The following is a 19947-nucleotide window of genomic DNA, read 5'->3' as shown; positions in this document are numbered from 1 at the left end:
ATAATCGAATCTCGTCTCTGGTTGTCACAGAGAATCACAGTGGTATTCGGTCTCGGCGGTGCTTGTAGCAACTGACTTCTGCTTCCTGCTCATCCATGATATCAAAGCAGAATCCAAAGAGAACCAGCACTGAGAAGTGCTCTAGTGATCCTCCACACTGCCTGCCCACTCAGCATTCGAATAATCATGCAGTTTCATATTTCCGACAGCGTATCTCAATCCATGAGAGATTGTGCCCTGAAGATATCTCAGAAGATTCTTGGCACCAATCCAGTGAGGCTCAACAAAATATGAGCTCACCATGCAAACTGTAAAACATATGTCCGGACAGAAGTTCATCAAGAACATCAAGGCAAATGAGTTTATGAAACTCTGAGGCATTTCCCAAATCTGGCCCGACATCACTACCATATAACTTCTGAAAGTTAAGATCCTTGAGGTAGTCACAAGCTTGCAGTTTATCATTCCATATTCGGAATCCAACTCCCTCTTACTTCTGCAAATGAGAGGGTCTGCACCTGTCAGAAATAGGTCGTCCTCATAAGGTGCCGGTATGAGAGGTCTATCGTCCACAACCTTCGGGTAATGGTTTGGATCGGTTTCACTCCTAGTGAATCTCAACTTCATCTGATAGCTATCAATCCTCTCATACTAGCTTCAAGCCATAGAGGGCTTTCTTCCACCTGCATACGTGAGATTCCTGATCATCAATCTCAAACCCCTCGGGTTGTTCCAAACCTGTGGACTTGCTACATGAGGGGACTGGTCCCCTTGTAAGTTTTTTCTTCAGTACATCTCAGACATGTACTTTCATGCTCTTTTTGAATTCAAGCATCCCTGTCACCATTTGACTCACAGACCTTCGGTGCTATGTGTTAATGGACATGGTCCCCAGTGGACTTCCTATAACTTGATATAACCCTGAACTCAAAAACATCTTTGAAAATTCTATTTTCAAACATGTACCTTTCCATCGATGAGTGCCACCCGGAAACCTTTGACTTCCATTGCTAAAATGGACACCAAATACTTCTTGCGATCAAGTACATAAAAGAGATTCTGTAAATGAATCGAGTTACCCTCATTCAATTGAGGGATAACATTCCCTACACCCTTTTCAAGATAGGTGGCATCGGCTCCAAGTATAATCCCACGATTGTTTCCATCTCTACCAAATTAGAGAGTGCACCCATCTATCCAATGAAGTGCCTTGAAGCACTACAATCGATAAGCCAGATTCCCAAAGAATATGAAGGAGAGGGCCAATACAAGATAATGCTTCTTTATCTTATCAGAAACAATATTTGATCTTCATACCTGGGGTTCCTTGCTTTCCTTGAAGAGTTGACCATTTCCTTGATGACCTGCATTACCTGTCATTCCTTTGATCATTGAAGATGTCCCATGAATGATTATTATCTTCATCAAGAGATGTGTCTCTGCCATTCGGACACTCCTTCGCATAATGGCCGAACTTATTGCAACCAAGGCATCCGTCTTTCCTTCCACCTTTAGATCCGAACTTCCCAATGAAGTGATCTTTAGGTAGGCCATTAGAAACTTCCGTTGCACCATTCTGATAATATTCTCTGCTTCGACTTCACCCTGGGTGAATTTGAAGAGGGATGAGGAACCCATTGATCCTTTTGTCCTTTCCCAACTGTCTTCGGTGATTGCTCTTTCACTCTTGCTTTGGCTTTGTCTTCACCTCAACTCTGATACCATGTTAAATTTTAGGTATGTTCTATGCTAGAGCAATTTATTTCAATTTTCATAGTTAGCTCAATATCTTTTCCGGATTAGCAATCACATCAGCATAAAAGTAAACTGCAGATAGAACATAAATATAAATCGCAGAAGACAAGCCAAGACAAGAGGACACAAGATGTGGCGCTAGCCAGGGACAAACCCCAATGTGGGGAAACCCTTGAACAATTCTTCTTTTATGTTCTTCAATAGTTCAGCAGATAGAGAGAGATAGAGGTAGTACATTTATAACAGAAGTCAACACTTTGACTTTCTACATGAGATCAATTGAAGACATGCTGCTTCCACTGATTCTACAAGGTGACTGCTTCACCTATCATAGTGTTGCATCTCGTCATTGTGCTGCACCTAGTCACTGAGCCGCTCCCATCACTAGGCTGCTCCCATCACCATGCTGCAACTCATCATCATGTTGTACCTTACTATCATGTTGTACTTCATCGTCTCGGTGTTGCACCCAAATATCATTGAGTTGTTCTCAACATCATTGATGTCACCTACATCATGTTAGTCCTTGAAACAGTCAACAACTCAAAGACCAAGAGAGGTTCCAGCACTGCCACTGATTAGTTCAGCCCTTAAAGTTTTATGCTGCTGGCTATGGCCTGCGGCCTAGCTCAGCCATAAGATAGGTTTACACACAGCACCCAAATATTACTGCCTTTGAACAGCAGTGTGTCTTCCAATCTTATCCAGAGAGATCATCTTAGACACACTTGATTGACCTTCTCTTTGAGGCTGCACCAAACCTTAGATCAGCCTTATTAAGCACTGTCAAATCCCACGTTGTCTAGGCTCCTTGCTGTAGATTAAACTTTAAAGGTCTTTATTTTGTTGTGGCTAAGTCTCTATAGACTATGGATCAGAGCTTCTTTCGGACAGCAGATAGGAGCTCCTCTGGGCTATGGATCTGGCCTCTCTTTGCTGCGTTTAGGCCTCCTTTGAATGCGGTCAGATTTCCCCACCATTGCAGCTAGATTTAACCGTTGATAGGGCTCTCCTTCAACTGCAGTTATCTTCTTCTTTACAGAGGATTAGTGACCTTCAGATGACTGCATCTTACTCTCCTCTAGGACTAAGTATAGGAGCCTTCTAGGACAGTGGATTGTAGCTCTCTTTAAACAGCGTATGAGAATCTAATTACTGCATAATTAAGGACCTTCATGCACTGTGTATTGAGCCTCCCTTTAACTGTGACTTAGGGCATCTTATAGCTGCATCTAGAACCTCCTTTCTCTGCGGAATTCTCTTCTAGACTGTGTATAAGTGCCTCCACTTGCTACATCAGATCATCATTGACTGCGGTCAAGGGCACCTTTAAATGCTACGGCTAGGGCACCCTTAAATGCTGTGGATAGAAGTTTCCTCTAGTTGCATATAGAACCCTCATTACTGCGGCTAGGGCATCATCCTTACTGCGGCTAGGGCGTCATCTTTACTTAGGCCAGCGTATACTCTTAGTGTCTCTCCTCCACCAAAACCCAAAGGCGTGGAGAGGAGGAGATCACATAAGGAGTGCGTGCATAAATGACTTGAAGACCTTCTCCTTTTATAGCAAAACGTTGAGGTTGATTAGACATGACTGTTGGGCTTCTAAGCCTACATAAGTTTGCTGGCCAACCTTGACAATTTGTCCATAATCAAAATAAATTCATATCTTCATAAATACTTATTGGAATCGGATGATCTTTAGATCAATCCTACACCTCTCGACGAGAGGAATCTAAGAAAAATATCAGCAGCCATAAATAAGGTGACCCACATGGAGTTTGGCCCTAGTTGCCAATTTTAACAAAGTTTTGTCTATTTGTAATGCCCCTCAATACTATGAAGAATGGTTGTTAGATTCTAGTGCTTCTCATCACATGTGTATAGAAGTTGGTTTTATTCTTATTGAGCTATTGATGGTGGTATTGTTCTTATGGGAAATAATGTTTCTTGTAATATTGTTTATGGGAAATAATGTTTATTGAACAAGAAGAGATCTACTTCAGGTTATGTCTTTACTCTTACAGGAGGATCTAATAGTTGGATGTCAAAGCTTCAAGAAATAGTTGCTTTATCCACTACTAAGGCAGAATATATTATTGTCTCACATGCATGCAAGGATCTTCTAGGTGAGCTTGGAAGAACACAGGACAATGCAACTATATTATGTGATAGTCAAAGTGCTATCCATTTGACTACAAATCCAGCTTACTATTCTATGACTAAGCATATTAATATTAAGTCCCATTTTGTAAGACAAATAATTGATGGAGGTGTAGTAAATCTTAAAAAGGCCCACACTCAAGAAAATTGAGACATGTTTACAACACTAGTATTGTTAGAGAAACTGCTGTGGTGTTTAGCTTCTCTTGGCTTACAGATGAGGTGATGAATGGGCTTGGGCAAGGTATCAAGTAAAATGTTGTCAAGGTGGAGATTGTTGGAATTCATGACAACAATTAACTGAAATTGTTAAAAGACAAAATTTAGTTCATGTAAATGTTTTCGTAATTTTTATAAATGTTGGTTTACAAAACTAGTGGCAGCTCATATAACACATGTAATGGTGCCAAGATAGGTATATCTATGTAGCTCGAAAGATGGGTTGATTTGTGTTGTAAGCCTGATTTTCTTCTTGATCAATAAAATACCTTACCTTGCCCTGTGAATGTTTCCTTGACACACTGTCAAGGTTTTACCACGTACATTTTGTGTTTTGTGAGTGATTCATTTTTCTACGTCATTATTTCTCTGTAAGTAATGTAATAGCTGTCCCATGCCAAATATGAATTGATTAATTATGTTCACAATATATAATTATATGATTGTGGGGAAGTACAATACTTGCCAATCTATTTTGGTGTTCTAATGAATTGTCAAAAGCAGCATGGGATTGCAGTAGTGTATGGCACTTTGGAAAAGCAATTCAAAAAGACAAGGTAATGACATCAATTCCAAGGAGAGGCTTCTTCATCATGATGAAGGATACATGTAACTACAGATTCCCCGGCCTCGATATCAAGGAAAGGCACCTATTTGTAGCATAGAACCTGGACAACTGCAACTTGTGATGCATAAATAGGTGTGGCTAATGGCTGGTAGACAGGAATTAGATCGTTGTAATAACATGAGGAGGCTTAAAACATGGAATGTTGACCTTGTTAACTACTCAACTATGCCCTCCAAACTATCACTGAAAAGTATAGATTTTAGTTAACTGGAAGCTGCAAAATTACAGGTGACTTGTTGGAAATGTCACATCCCTATATACCATCCATTTCTTCTCTAATAAGAGTACTATAATGTAGAGATCCCAGTTTCAAAACAAAAAAAAAGTAGAACATATTAAGCTTCAAACAACTGTCAATACATGATGATTGAGGAAAACATACATGGAGAACTCAGAATCCTCCTGCAGATCTTAGTGGCTTAGCCATTGCAATGTTCAACCAGTCAACCTTGTCCACAACTTGTGCAACCAAGCCAAAGTTACTGGCAACTGCTATATGCTCTAATTCATAGGAAATAAATTTGTGACACCTTAAGTGGCTGAAAATGCTAAAAGCATAGCAAGAACTAAGCTATCTAGGTGGTTTTATATCAACAAGGGCAGAAGCCATATAGCACACACAATATTTCTAGCAAGTCAGCGCTTACTGTTAGACCAAAAGCTCATAGAAAAACAGCCAATCCAGTAATCCCCAGTGACAATCTTCCTAGGTCGAAACATTTAAAACTCAGCGCTTGGTGCTGCTGAATAAAACCAAAAATGTATACAATTTCAGATTTGATTCATGCATTACAGCCTGAAAAACATGGTCTGACTTCTGCATGATGATTGAACTATAAATTTCAACTGAAAATGAAATGTAAGATAATAACTGAGAATGGTATAATCCCATGGCTTCATCAATCTCAAAAAGCATGGCCGTATAAAATTATAAATCAAGAATATATACAAGCATAGCATATCTGTTTACTGACATGCATGAACAATCTGCATGGAAGAAAAGAAAGAAATTAACCTTGAGAAACTTTTGTTTCATCCTCTACACTTTCTGAAGAAGTCCTCGCACCTCCAAAATTTGCTGGATAGAAGGTTGGAGATTGCTGAGGACGCATAACTGGCACCCAAGATGGTGATGCTTCAGGTGTTGGCAATTGAAATGGTGTATAGCCAGGAGGCAGCTGAAAGCCACTTGGATAAATTGGAGGCCGAGCTCCAGTACGATCCAAACAATCAACAGATGGAGGTATATAATGCATGAGGTAAGGAAATGAGAACCCTACTGGAAATGGGACATTTGGATTGTTAGGTACTGGAATGGGGAGAGAGTAGGGTGCGGGCAGAACTGAGAAGGATTGAAGAGGGTAGTGGAGAGCTGTGCTTGTTATTGTGGCTGAATTTGTAATCGGCACACTGGAAAGCACTGTATTAGAGTTATTTCCAACCATATTAGACTGCGGAACCAGTTTTCCTACACCCACTGGACTTTGTATTTTGCAGTCTTGCTCTTCTGCATTCTCTTTTTTCTGCAATGCATCAGTTCCCTTGGATGTGCATTGTTGGGCTTCTGATGAATATTTATAGTTTTCATTTGGTAAGTATCCTAACTGCTTGGCATTTGAAAAGGATTTGCCTATTTCCCGGGCTTTCAGACCCTGCAGGAAAGAATTATCAGAGTCGTTTGATTCCTCTTGCTGAGATTCTGAACTCTCTTCTTTATCTGTGTCTGTTTCGCTCTCCTTCATATTTCTGTCCCTCTCTCGCTGCAAGTTAAAACTTACATCCATTGCTTGATTGGCTTCATCGTGATCTTCCTGAGTAATCTTAGATCTGTCCATATCAGCAAGTGATGGAGTGGCCATTTCCCACCCACGAACCCATGTGTTGCTTCCAGGCCTGCGGAAACCTGTTTCAACGGTATCATCAATGTCAACAAAGGAAACATCTTACATAGTTAGTAACTGGAAATATAACATAGAGATGGTAGGCTTACCATGTGGACCAGCCCTCTCATCTTCCTTCTTTGTTTTCTTCTGCTGTTTTTGTTCCTCAATTAGCATTTTACGCTTCTTTCTTGCCTCCCTCATCTCTTCTTTCTTCTGATGCTCCAATATGTCATCTCGCTGGTGCTGCTGCACCACTGACTTCCTTTGTTGCTGATCAGTATTTGCATTCTCCATGCCTATAAACTGCTTGTCCTGTGTAATATCCAATCGAAGGGATGCTTTCATTCCCAGGGAAGGAGATTGAGTTCCAACAATCTGAGTTGAGTGTTGCGTTAGAGAATTTGGGATAGCATGTGATTGTCCAATAGCCTGCCCAGACATCAAACTTCCCTTCCCAAAAGCATCTAGGAAATGGGCAGGCAAATTATTTTGCATGAACTGTCCTGCTGCTGCATGTGGTGGAAATTGAAGTTCTCTCGACATGATATTAATATCACCTTTTCTTACTGGAGTCCCAGGAGTTTCTCCATGACTGTTCTGTGAAGAAAAGTTTGACAGAATTTCTTGAGGAGAAGCTTTTGGCAGTTCTGAATTTTTTGCCGCACACCATGTGTCTCCAAAACCTGGAAACAGTAGTTGACTCGTATGCATCCCCGTTGACTTCTGTGGCTCCTCTAAAGTACTTTTTTCTAAACTTATCCTAAAGCTTTCCTGTTGTAAAGGCAAAGTACCAGCCTTTTGTTTCCCAATATCTTCCTCCTCTCCATGGCTATTTTCAAGGAAATGTTTTAGAAATGCATTTTTAACACCAGTTTTACCATTTTTCAAATTTTCTTTTCCTCCTCCATTAGAACCAGGTTCTTTGCCTTTCACTTTGCTCACAGATCCACCACATGATAGGCCCAAACTTAGTTCAAGCCCACTGTCATCTTCTGAATCATCTGGAGATGGAGGATTCTGGTTGAACTCTCTAACATCTCCCATTTTTGGGCCCTTGTATATGGTTTCACAACCTACTTGGTTCCAGGAGCTTGCAACCCATTTATTTATCCTCCTGCAAGCCGAAAGCATGGCCAAATTAGGTTCAATTTCAGGATGCTAGCATTTTTTTCTAACATTAAGCTTTGAGGTCATCTGCAAAAGGAAATCAAAATGCACGACAAACAGCACTGGAAAGCAGGTGTTACTGAGTCTCAAAAATGTTCAAGCCAAAAATGAATGGTGGATTTTTACCAAACTGAGCAGTTAAAACTTAAAAGCATACAAGCGAACTGACGAAGGACAAATTATCTTAATTATCCACTTTTTCATAAATTAGTTTTTTCTTTTAATTTTCTTTGCCACTATTTCCCCATTTTTATTTGTTAGAAATTACTTCCAATCTGATGAATGATGCCTAGGTTAACAGACACTGGGCTGTTATTGCCAGACGATGTTACCATGCTTACAATAATTGTTTTTGCAAGACCGATTAAAAATAAGCAATAGAGTAAGAAGAATTCAGAGGATGTAAATCACATAGGAAATTCGAAAATATGAAGTACAACTCGTACAAAGTATGAAATTTTCATTTCTCATTTAAGCTTTGAAATTTCTGGTTCTAATTCCTGAGTTCTTTGCTAAAATTCATACTGAGTTTAAAATATAACGTATACCACCTTGATTTGGTTTTCCCCTTTCAGTTTTCAAATATTATACAGTTTAGGTTACTAATTAATGAAGCTTCTTGTAATCAAAATATTAGTAATCTAAAGCAAAGAAATTAAATAATTGGAAAACAAGGACTACACAAATAAACTGTAGAAGTACACGTAAAAAGTTATTTTTAAAAGATACCAATCTCCATGGTGACCTTTTTTATCCTCTTCAGAACATGTTTCTACGCTAGACAGATCACAAGCAATATTCTAGAACATGGTTAACAAGTTCAAAATCAAATTCGGTACAATATGAAAACAAAATCAGACGAAAGTTTTTTCACTGCAATAAAAATTTGAGTATAGACACTGTAATACGATATGTTTCCTTCAAATTATCAAGGATTGTTGCAGCAACTCTTCAGATAGCCAGGTAAATGATTCAAACCCCTTGTGATGCTGAAAGCTGGATTTCTCAATACCAAACATTCCATACAAAAATCCAATACTAACACATTCCATACAAAAATCGCTCAAATGAGCAATACTTTTCACTCTTATATTAATTATCGATGTGTAGTTTGGACATGCCTGGATATCAAGAACCCCTGTCATGGATTCCATTCACTGAGTCAGGGCCAGTTGACAGTAAAATAAGCAGAAGAGAGGGAATCAATTAACTGTAGGTATAAGATAGGACTCCACCTCACTGGAACTTCCTTCCTTCCCAATTTTTCAACCCAGCCATTTCTAATGAAGAGGTTAATGCAGCTTCTGTATGTATTGGCAATCTGAGCTTGCTGCACAGATCAGAGAAACAGTAATCACACTACAACGGAAATGATCATATCAGTTTTAGCCTGAACCTTGCTCTTTGAAAACAGCTGGGACACATCTGAAACACAACCTCACTTCTGCTATAAACCTAACAAAATCATTCACCAACAAAACCGAATTTTTGAATTTCTTGTTTGGGCTGATTCAGCTGAATTTGGAAGCTATGTTCTATAATGCAAGACATACAGACCAGAACAGATATTAAAGAATATAATCTGGCTGGTTGTATCTCCTATGTAGCATAAGCAATGAAACTAGCAGTTTTTTTTAAACTGAATCAGGAAATGAGTTAGAATGTCAGAATCTTCATGAGGTTTCTACTCTAGGATCAAATTTATACCTATTGAATTTTTAAGCCATTAATGGACTGCCCTCCACCTTTGTCTTTCATTATCCAATTGCAACTATATATATATATATATCATTCCAGAAAGAGCTTTATATGGAGAATCATGAAGCATATCAAATGTTTGTTATCTGGATATGCAAGGAAACTCTATAAACTTTAACTCAAAGGCGTGATGCACATATCCTTTCTAACATCATGCAGAGCAATTGGAACTTCCATGACAATTCAAATTGCAAATGCTGAGCATTTGGGACAGTTCTCCTAGTCCTCAGTGGCCTACAATTTACTCATACTGATGATTAAAGTTTAAACCATGAATGTTGAAGTTAGACGATGCTTCTTTCTAACTCACTCTTTAGAAACGAGCTAAGTCATATTTCTACTTACATGACACCGCAATTGATCAAACTGGATGTCCAGGAATGTAGGAGATGAAGTGTAGGAGTGCAAAAGGACATTAATTTGAGGTGTGTCACCAAAAATACTAGTAGGAGACAGTTGACTCTCGTATCAAGTAATTTGTCCACCATTTTTACTTAAACTGTGCTCTAAGGTCATGCATTTGTATAGCAGGAGTGAACCCTAAAATGCAGCAAATTTAAAAAACCATTTTTGGTTCTGACATGGGTAAGGTAGGGTTGAATGGGTAAAAAGATCAAGTATCTTTATGTTTTTGGGTACTTTTCATGAGGAACCTTCCCCTCTTAGAGTAATGGAATTTGCTTGTAAGGGTGGCAAGTGCCGAGGGGTTCATCATAAGCCCTGGAGGTACAAATGAAACATCTTTTGCTTGGGATCTTGAATCTTGGTATTTCATCTAATAATCAAGCATAAGCTTATATATGCCTTATTGCAAGGCTTGAGGAAACATATCAATTCTGGCATACAGTCATTGCTTGTGATGGGAGATTCAAAGGTTATCATAGGCCAGATGGTAATTGAACACTACCACAATTGATAATTTATTAGCATCAGTGCTAGTTCAAGCAAAACAAGAAGCAGTCAAATTCACCAGCATTCAGTTTTATAATGTTCTTCAGGAGAATAATCACTTACCAGATGGTTTTGCTAATCAAGCCACATCCCTAAAAGTGGGGGTCATCAATTTCAATGGTTTTATTTCCAATCAACCCATTCCATTATTTTTAATATGAGAACTGAGGCACATATCATGCAATTAATTTGCATGGAGATGGATTTGGAGAAGGAGCTCCCAGAGGCTTTGCAAATAAATATAGATGGGTGGAGCTATCAACAGATCCTAGATTATGAACAGATTCGATTCAAGTGCAATGGTTGTCATGTTTATTGTCATTTTGCCAAAACTGTCCAAAAACCCAATAGTAGCCTTCATCAAAGCAAGAGACAGATGAAGAACCTGAATTCAAGATGGTCTCAAGCACGCACAAGAATTCTTAGCACAAGAGGCTGCCTCCTTAAATGGCATCCTAAGAGATTTTGCCCTCCTTAAGCAATAATCAATTTGAAGTTCTTGGAAATCTAGGGGTTTTACTAAAGCCAAAAGACTCAGGGAAACAATCTGAAAAGGAAGCAATAAATCCCACCACTGTATCAACATTCCCAAATAATGACACGTATCCAGCTCCTGAGGATCTTGAGACCAATGCTCCAGCAAAAAAGGAAGTAGAAAATGATAAGGAGAAAGAAGAGGATGCAAAGGAAGTAAAGGAAGCCAAGAAAATAGAAGAGGATAAGGAAAAAGAACCAAAGCTAGTAGCAAGGGTTCACATTGAACCTTCTAAATCCTTTAACAAAATCCTAAAGAAAGCTCTGAATCCCTCCCCTCCTCTCACAAGGGCTTCGATCCAATCAGGATCAAAGAACTTATGAGACAAAAAAGCAAAACCTTTTGGGATATCAGACATTTATGCAACCTACTTTGGGCATGAGAGCAATTTCAACTAGCAATTGATAGCTATGTTTTGTTTTTGTACTATCCTCTGTAATCAATTTGTAAGGATCTGCTCTTGTGCACAGGAATTTGGCAAAAGGAGACTTTGCAGGAAAATTCACCTTCTCTCTTTCCATTTCTTTGAGGGGAGAAAGGAAAATCTGCAAAACTACATGATTGACAAGATTCTCAATCAACACCTTTTGTATGCCTGTTATTAGCTCTACTACAACTATATTTTTTTACTATAAATATCTCCCAATTATGGTTTTAAATAAAAATAAGTAAAAGCCAAATTCAATTTTTCAACAAAGATGTTGAATCCCTACCTATTGTAGCCAAGGCTCAAATGTTCGAGTTTTTTGGCTTTTATTGGAAGGGATTTTCCTTACAATCCTACCACTAAATTGTTGTAACTCTTTGTTTCATGATGTAATTGAATCTCACAAAAAAGAAAATAATGTTTTACAATATCACTTTATACTCCCATCACACATCCTCAATGCTCGTAGAGAGTTGAAGGATTGTGTGCACCAAGGACTTATTTTAATCCTTAAAACCCTCGTGATTTTGAAGAGGTACAACAGCTCAATCTCCTTAGTCCCTTCTCTAGCTAAAATTGATAGGCAATGTCTAGGCTTATAGTTCCCTCAACTAAAAGGGACAAAAAGTATCAAGTTTGGCACTTTTGTGAGACATTAAAAGAATTTCCTCACTTCTATCAGACCACCCAAATACTTTTGGACCTTGGTTCAACTCCTTGCTATATCTCGCCCGTTTTGGAGCAAGATGATCTGTCCTTCACTTAGAGAACATGAAAGGACAAGAATTAGTATCTCGATATCTTATCCCTACATTATAATATGAAACAACTAATTTCTCTCCAAGTATAATGTCTATGATATGCTCAAATGGTATTTGAATCTGCAAGATTTTCCTGTAGCATGCAATAAGAGGCTAGAGTACATTTGGTCACTTAATATTGAGAGGAAGAAAAGGAAGATTTCAATAGAGCGATCAGGGAAGACATATTTTGTAAGTGTATTCAAGTCACTTGAACCCCCACCACCAATCCTCTTGGCCCTAATATGGCTTCTACTTTGAACATTTTCTAGAGTTGAAAAATGTCCTCATTGACTATTTAGACTACATAAAACATTATCAGTCACACAAATTCAAGTTCCCACTAGACCAATTGAGGGTACGTTCTCACCATCTATATATGGAGTCTAACCCCCACATTCTGTGACTAGATAAGATTTGTCAATTGTGTCATCTACAAGAGATTGATTCAAATGACTACTACATCTACAAAAGTCCCATATATTATGACGTCAAAAGGAGATATCTCTCTATACCGCAATTTAGGAGGATCCCTAGCTATTTTTTTCCATTATCCAAATCAATGATGCCTGACTCTCTACAATCAAGATCCAACTACTTATAATAGACAAAACACCTTACAAGACCTATCTAGGACCAACTATACCAAGTTGATCACCTCTTTCTTCTAGCTTATATCATCGATTGAAGGTGTGAAACATTGTGTATACACACCATCCATGGATACAAGGCATTGAAGGTAGATGAGACAGCTCACATCCTCCCATTTTTTCTAGACACAACAACCACCTACACAAAGCCATGAAGGTGTGCTTAGTCTAGTTGGTCTTAGCATGAGAATGCCCAAAACACGGATCTAGTAATCAAACATTCATTTCTAGATTTTTCTCTTTAGCCACAGATGTTAGGAGAGCTTCAATGGATTATACTCAACTTCCCCTCAAGATAACCCAGCTAAGTTCTCTTAGGCATAATCAATCTCTAGACAACATCATTAAGCTTTGAATTTGTATCTTCACAACAATTCTTGATGATGGAGACTAAGTCACAAGGTTTGCAAAACTTCTAGGTTAAGGTTTGAAATTCTACGAACCCCATTCGTTAAGGTTTGACGTCATTAGCCTGATTCCATGTGACGTTGTGAGTTCTAACCAGAGTCTTATCATATTCATCATTACAATCCTAAATCAATTCTAGACAAAATTTAATGGTCCACATCTATGCATTCTCTCCATACCATCAACTACTAGTTCTAACCCTCAAGCCTCATCTCTACACTGTGGCACTGTGTGATTTACTGCATCAAGAAACTAGTGCCTCCATACCTATGGCAACAAGAAACCATACTTTGCAACATGGAGAGAGGTGAAGGTTGCAACTTGTTGTCAGTTGTTTTGAGTCACAACTTGCTACAAGCCATGGTCATGCCATCATGGGTCGCCACTCATAGACCACAATTATCATTATTTATAAAAAAATATTATCATAGATATATATATATATATATATAACATCATCGAGAAATTTGAATTCGAATTGAATTTCATCCTTGTTGAACCCAAACCATGTGACGTTGGGATGGAAATAGGTCTTCCTCCATCTCTACATTTACCCCAAGTATGGTGTAGTGCTCCCCCACCCCACCCCCTTCCTCTTTTATACTTTTCCTCATGTATAACGATGTATTCATCTTAGTTATTTTATTGGTTTATCCTAAATACCATTATATATATTCTTTTGTTAATTAGGAGTAGCCATGATACTCCAACTTCACTATTGTGGCTTGTTATTGTTGAAGAATGTAACTAGTGTCGGTCTTCATAATTGTATTTGGATCATGATGTCATGAATTTGTCAAAGGAAAGAAAGAAAAAAATTATTGTAAAAGAAAAATTATTTTTGAGGTATCGATTTCAGGCTCTTTTATTTATTTTCTAGGTCATGGCCTCCATTGAAGACTTCTAGGTTTTGTCTTGAGTCATAAGAGTCACTGTCACATTTATTAGACCCTTCTTGGGCATTTGTATCATGCAAAGAAAATTAATTTTGAGTCAAAAGTGTCTTTTGTCACCTCCTCACCAAGTCGGCCTACCTTGATGAAGTCGACCCAAATTAGGGTTATTTGACCCAGCAGAAGCAGTATAAATAGAAGAGGAGCTTGACCTATTTGGAATCCACTCCTTCACAAGTTGGATCTACAACTCAAGAGCAAGAAAAGAAGAGTGAAGTCAAGGAAAAGGAAGAACAAAGCTAAGGAAGACCACATCAAAGCTTTTGGGCATCTCTCTCTCACACGTGCGAAGTTTTCTAGGGTTTCTAGGCAAGTTACAAGGGCCGAAATTTTTGCAGTAACTGCAAGTCCGAAATTTTGTAGTTGGGAGGCCGAAATTCTAGATTTGAAGCGATATTTGAGGAGCTAACATTTAGTGACTTTGGCAAAGTTCATCTACTCGAAAGAACGGTTGGCTTGGTCACTGGAGGAGGTCTTGTCTAGGTCAAAAGGGTCTTGGATTGTCTCATCTTGATTTTAATCTACTAAAGGAAGAGTTTGACTAGGTTTTAACCTTCACAGGAGTTTTTCCCTCGCTGAGTGCCTACATCCTCTGTTTCTTATTCTTGTGATCTTCATGCATTTTTGATTTGGTAATTGCTTGATGAAAGATAACATAATAAAGAAATAAAAGAAGCCAACACATATCACAAATGATTATCAGGAAAAGAGGAATCAAACCCTAATATGTACATGTATTAATTTCTCAACATGGTATCTGAGCTAAGGTGACAGAAGGACTATTTGAAGATCACTTTATTGGCTATCATTTGAAGGAAAGCAATCTTGGAAGAAAGATCACTCTCTCAATGTCAAGCTATTTGAAGATGAGACTCGACCTCTTGAAAATTGCAGGAAGCTTTGGTGTAAGGGTCATCTAAAATCTATCAAGGAGAGTCAAGAGTGGAGGATTCTTAGTTGCACTTACAAGTACACTTAATGATGACAATGCTTGGATTATTGATAGTGGAGCCTCAAGACACATGACAAGAGACTGTAGACAACTTCATACTTTATCAAAAGGAACATCATCTCATTCAGTGGGGCTTGGAGAATAACTATGTAGTCAAAGGCCTTGGATCTACATCTTTGGAGCTAGAAAGTGGAGGAAAAATACATCTCAACAACATTCCTCTATGTCCTAGCGTTGAAAAAGAATTTACTTACCATTTCTTATTTAGAAGATAAAGGAGATAAGGTTGCTTTTGTAGATGGTAAAGTTTTGGTTTGGGGAAATGGTTCTAGTTTTGAAAAGGCAAGGGTTATTGGGATTCATGAAGGAAGATTATATAGAGTTATAACACCATCTCCTCAAGCCCTTGTTCACATGGAGATTAGTTCCATCGAGCTTTAGCATAGAAGATATGGACACATTCACTACAAAATACTACCCTCTCTAAGTCAAATGGTGAAGGGCATCCCCAACATTAAGGAAGATCATGAAGGAGTATGCAAGGGATGTGCCTTGGGAAAGAATACTAGGAAACCCTTTACAAGCAGTGACACAAGGTCTAAAGAAATACTAGACCTCATTCATTCTGATGTATGTGGACCCATGTCTGATAAATCTCTTGAAGGCCATCTATACTATGTGACCTTCATTAATGATCACTCTAGAAAGAAATGGATTTATCTTCTCAAGACTAAGGATGAAGTATTTGAAAAGTTCAAGGAATTTAGATCCGAAGTAGAGACCCTAATCGAAAGAAAGATAAAAACTCTTAGATCCGACAATGGGGGTGAATATACTTCTAAGGAACTTATAGCTTATTGCAAAGAAGCATGCATTAAAAGTGAGCTCATAGTTTCCTACAATCTCGAACAAAATGGAGTAGCAGAAAGGAAATATAGAACCATTGAGGAATGCATAAGAACTATGATATTTGATCAAGAACTACCAAAATTCCTATAGGTAGAAGCAACCATGATAGTAGTATACATACAAAATAGAAGTCCACATAGAATTCTTGATAATATGACACCAAAAGAAGCATTCTCAAGGAAGAAGCCATGTGTAGATCATCTCCCAAATCTTTGGATGCCTTGCATACATTCATGTTCTAAAAGACAAGCGAAAGAAGTTAGACTCTACAAGTATAAAAGGTATCTTTGTTGGTTATAGCCTCTCATCAAAGGCTTATAGAATCTACATTAAAGAAGAAAGGCGAATTTGAAGTTAGTATGAATGTCATATTTGATGAAAATCTTGCATACAAAAGATCCAAGGATATAACTATTAAATCTGATGAAGAAAATGCACCACTATTTGAAGAGGCAGAGCAACATGACAAGTCACCAACAAATCTAGAAGAAGGACCAAGTGAACCTATTCAACCTACTATCATTCCCGAAGTAAAGAAGAGACTAGCGTGGTTAAGAGCTACACTTGAAGAAGCCAAAGGACACAAAGCAATGAAGGACACATTCAGAGAAAGAAAGAAGTATAAAAGATACTCTGGATATGCAACATACATGACGAAGTTAATTGAAGAAAAACCAACTACTTTTGAAGAAGTCGCTCATCAAGAAGAATGGAAGAAAGCAATGCAGGAAGAATATCAATCTATCATGAAGAATGGGGTTTGGGAAGTCGTTCCTAGACCTAGTGACAAATCTGTTATCACTTCCAAATGGGTTTGCAAGATTAAACATGTCATTGATGGAAGCATAGACAAATACAAAGTAAGATTTGCTGCAGGAGGTTTCTCTCAAAAGGAAGGACTAGACTATAAAGAAACCTTTGCTCCTACTACCAGGTACACTACTATTAGATCTTTGATTTCTTTAGCAGCCACTATGGGATGGAATATCCATCAAATGGATGTCAAAACAACCTTCCTAAATGGAACCATAGATGAAGAAGTATATATTGAACAACCAGAAGGCTTTGAGATAAATAGCAGGGAAACTCACATCTGCATATTAAAGAAAGCTTTATATGGCTTGAAGCAAGCTCCTAGGGCTTGGTACACAAGAATGGATGCCTATCTTTTAAAGGAGTGGCTTTGTCAAAAATTCTACAGATGCCTCTACATCAAGATACTGAAGAATGAACCAGTCATTATACTTTTATATGTGGATGATTTATTTGTTACAGGTGTAGAGCGTAGAATTCTAGAATGTAAGAAGATGCTGGAAGCTGAATTTGAAATGAAAGGTTTAGGACTTATGCATCACTACTTGAGCTTGGAATTTTGGCAGAAACTCGGTGAGATATATCTTGGTCAAGGAAAATATATAATCAAGATATTACAAAAGTTTAGTATGATGGATTCCAAGCCTATGACAACTCCTACGATCACAAATATAAAGAATTTGAGAAGTTTTGATTCTCGCCCTATTAATCCCACTTCTCAAGTTAGTTGGTTGGAATTTCTCAAGTTATCGAAAGTTGGTTGGCTCCTTGATGTACTTGGTGAAAACTAGACCTAATATATGCTTTGTTATAAACATCCTTAGTCAATTTCAGTTGGAGCCTCATCATGATCATTGGATAGCTACAAAGCACATTTTGAGATGCCTACATATTCATCATTGCCTAAAATATGATGGGAAGGAGATTTGATTAATAGGTTTTACCGACTCTAATTGGGGTCGCAGTGAGACAAATGGAAGAAGCACTACATGTGGTTGTTTTAGTTTGGGATCTGCAATGATTTCTTGGATGAGTAGAAAACAAGATACAGTTGCTTTGAATAGCGTTGAGGTTGAATATGTTGTTGCATTTTAAGTAGGAAAAGAAGCAGTTTGGTTAAGAAAGCTTCTATCATATTTGTTTGGAAGGCCATTAGATCCTATAATTATAAATTGTGATAATCAAAGTTGTTTCAAGATTTTTGTATTCAGGCTTCTGTGATCCATAATGAATTAAGCAAAGTCTTTCGATAGAAATCACATGAGAAATTTTTGGCCAACATGTTTCGAACCAACAAGTGTGGTTCATCATTAGGACCAGATGAAGAGGCAGGCCATGGCAAAGGCTTAAATAGAGAGCAATGTAGAGACAATTTCAAGTAACGGCTATATTTGAACAATAATATTTAAATTATGATATCAATTTATTAATATATTAAAAACAAATATTGTTAAGTAACGACTATATTAAACGGCTAGTTTTTGAAAAAAAAAATTAAATAATGATAATAGTTTATTAATTTATTAAAAATATTAATAGGTAACGGCTATATCAATGTTACTTGGGAGCGGGAGCGGAAGCGGGAGCGGAAGCGGGAGCGGGAGCGACCATTTTCAGAAGCTCCCGGTTTGGGAGCGAATCCCGGAGCGATTTTTTAAAAATATATATATTTTTTATATTTTTTAATTTTTGATACATATATGTCAACAAAAACATGTAGAATGATGAATTAGATATAAAAAACATAAAAAAGCATAGATTGAACCATATAACAACAATCATCTAGAAGTTATAATCTTCATCAACCACGTCCGCAAGTTAGTAACATAGTAACATACAACATATTGAGTCTCATGATTCATCAATCTTAAAGTTTCAAGCTTTCAAAATTCAATATATAACATTTATCATCATTGATCACCAAAGTTGTACTTGTAAGCTAAGTGTAACCATTACAACAAATAATATCTAACATGAAATGAAATGTTATAAAATGAAATGAAATGAAACAACTTTCAACTTTCATGAAGCATCATATTCATAATTCATTACTAATGAGTTATAATTGCCAACTTCAAACTTAAATTGTCATATATTGTTTAAAAAAATATCATAATAAATATGAAAGAGTCAATAGTTATAAAAGCTACTAGAAACTAGAAAAGAGAAGTAAATCTATTATCTATTTCTTATGCTTGGGCCTCTTGCCACCACGAGAAATGTCTAATTTTTTAGTCTTGTTGCAAAATCAGGATCTTTGTCATTAATATCACCCTCCAAGCATTAATATCCAGAGGTATCTTTGTCATTACCTTTGTATCTGTATAGGGATCTTTGTCATTAATATCACCCTCTAAGCATTAACATAAGATGGAAAAAGCATAGCATGTCAAGTCAAGATTTTGTTTGAGTGATGCGTACATTTTTAGAAGGGTCATGATAGAGGAGTTCGACAACCAATGTCACTAACATCAAGGTACATAGAGGGATTGGTACTCTTGATTAAATATGAGTTCCATACCCTAATACATGACAAAATTCAATGGAAACATTGCAATCCCCCAATCCTGAAATCCTGAAAAACTGATAAGTCTGCTGGATTTTGAATGAAATCTAAAATTCTACTTTCTCCATATGAAATCCAATGAGGACGAAACCACTCTCAAACATCCTGAGTCATTTCATGGTAATGTTAAAAATTTAAGTAAAAGGATGAAAATGAAAATTAAAGAAAATGTCACTTTTACTTTAAGAATTTAACATTACCATGAATAGCATATCAATACTAGGGCCTACACTTGATCATTAAGTTGCCCCACTCAAAAACTATTTGTTTCTTTCAAAAAAAATTGCATTTCGAACATTACTACAAAAAAAAAAATGCAAAAAAGGCAAAACGCTCCCGAAAAGGCAGGGAGCGAAATTTTTTTTAGGGAGCGATTTCGGGAGCGCGCTCCCGCCCGGAGCGCGGATCGG

General features: G+C 37.6%; 1 protein-coding gene across 3 annotated transcripts in view; it reads right to left on the bottom strand.

Annotated features, from left to right (window-relative positions):
* The window catches only part of LOC149186383 (uncharacterized), a 49760-nt gene that overhangs the window by 10873 nt on the left and 18940 nt on the right, over window positions 1-19947 (bottom strand). For 2 of the 3 annotated variants that reach the window (XM_089410989.1, XM_089410990.1), the window contains exons 2-3: window positions 6756-7762; window positions 5781-6668 (exon numbers count right to left, since the gene is read on the bottom strand). In XM_089410989.1, coding sequence (XP_089267115.1) covers window positions 5781-6668; window positions 6756-7692 — 1825 coding nt within the window. In that variant the 5' untranslated portion in view covers window positions 7693-7762. Of the gene's footprint in view, window positions 1-5221; window positions 5509-5780; window positions 6669-6755; window positions 7763-19947 lie in introns of those variants that run through there. The other variant, XM_089410991.1, reaches the window with a different exon arrangement.

Source organism: Pinus tabuliformis, chromosome 3_1 (assembly GCF_031772625.1).
Source record: "Pinus tabuliformis cultivar Carrire ecotype Pingquan chromosome 3_1, CPIR1, whole genome shotgun sequence".
NCBI lineage: Eukaryota > Viridiplantae > Streptophyta > Pinopsida > Pinales > Pinaceae > Pinus > Pinus tabuliformis.
This window is presented reverse-complemented; position numbering and strand designations above follow the sequence as displayed.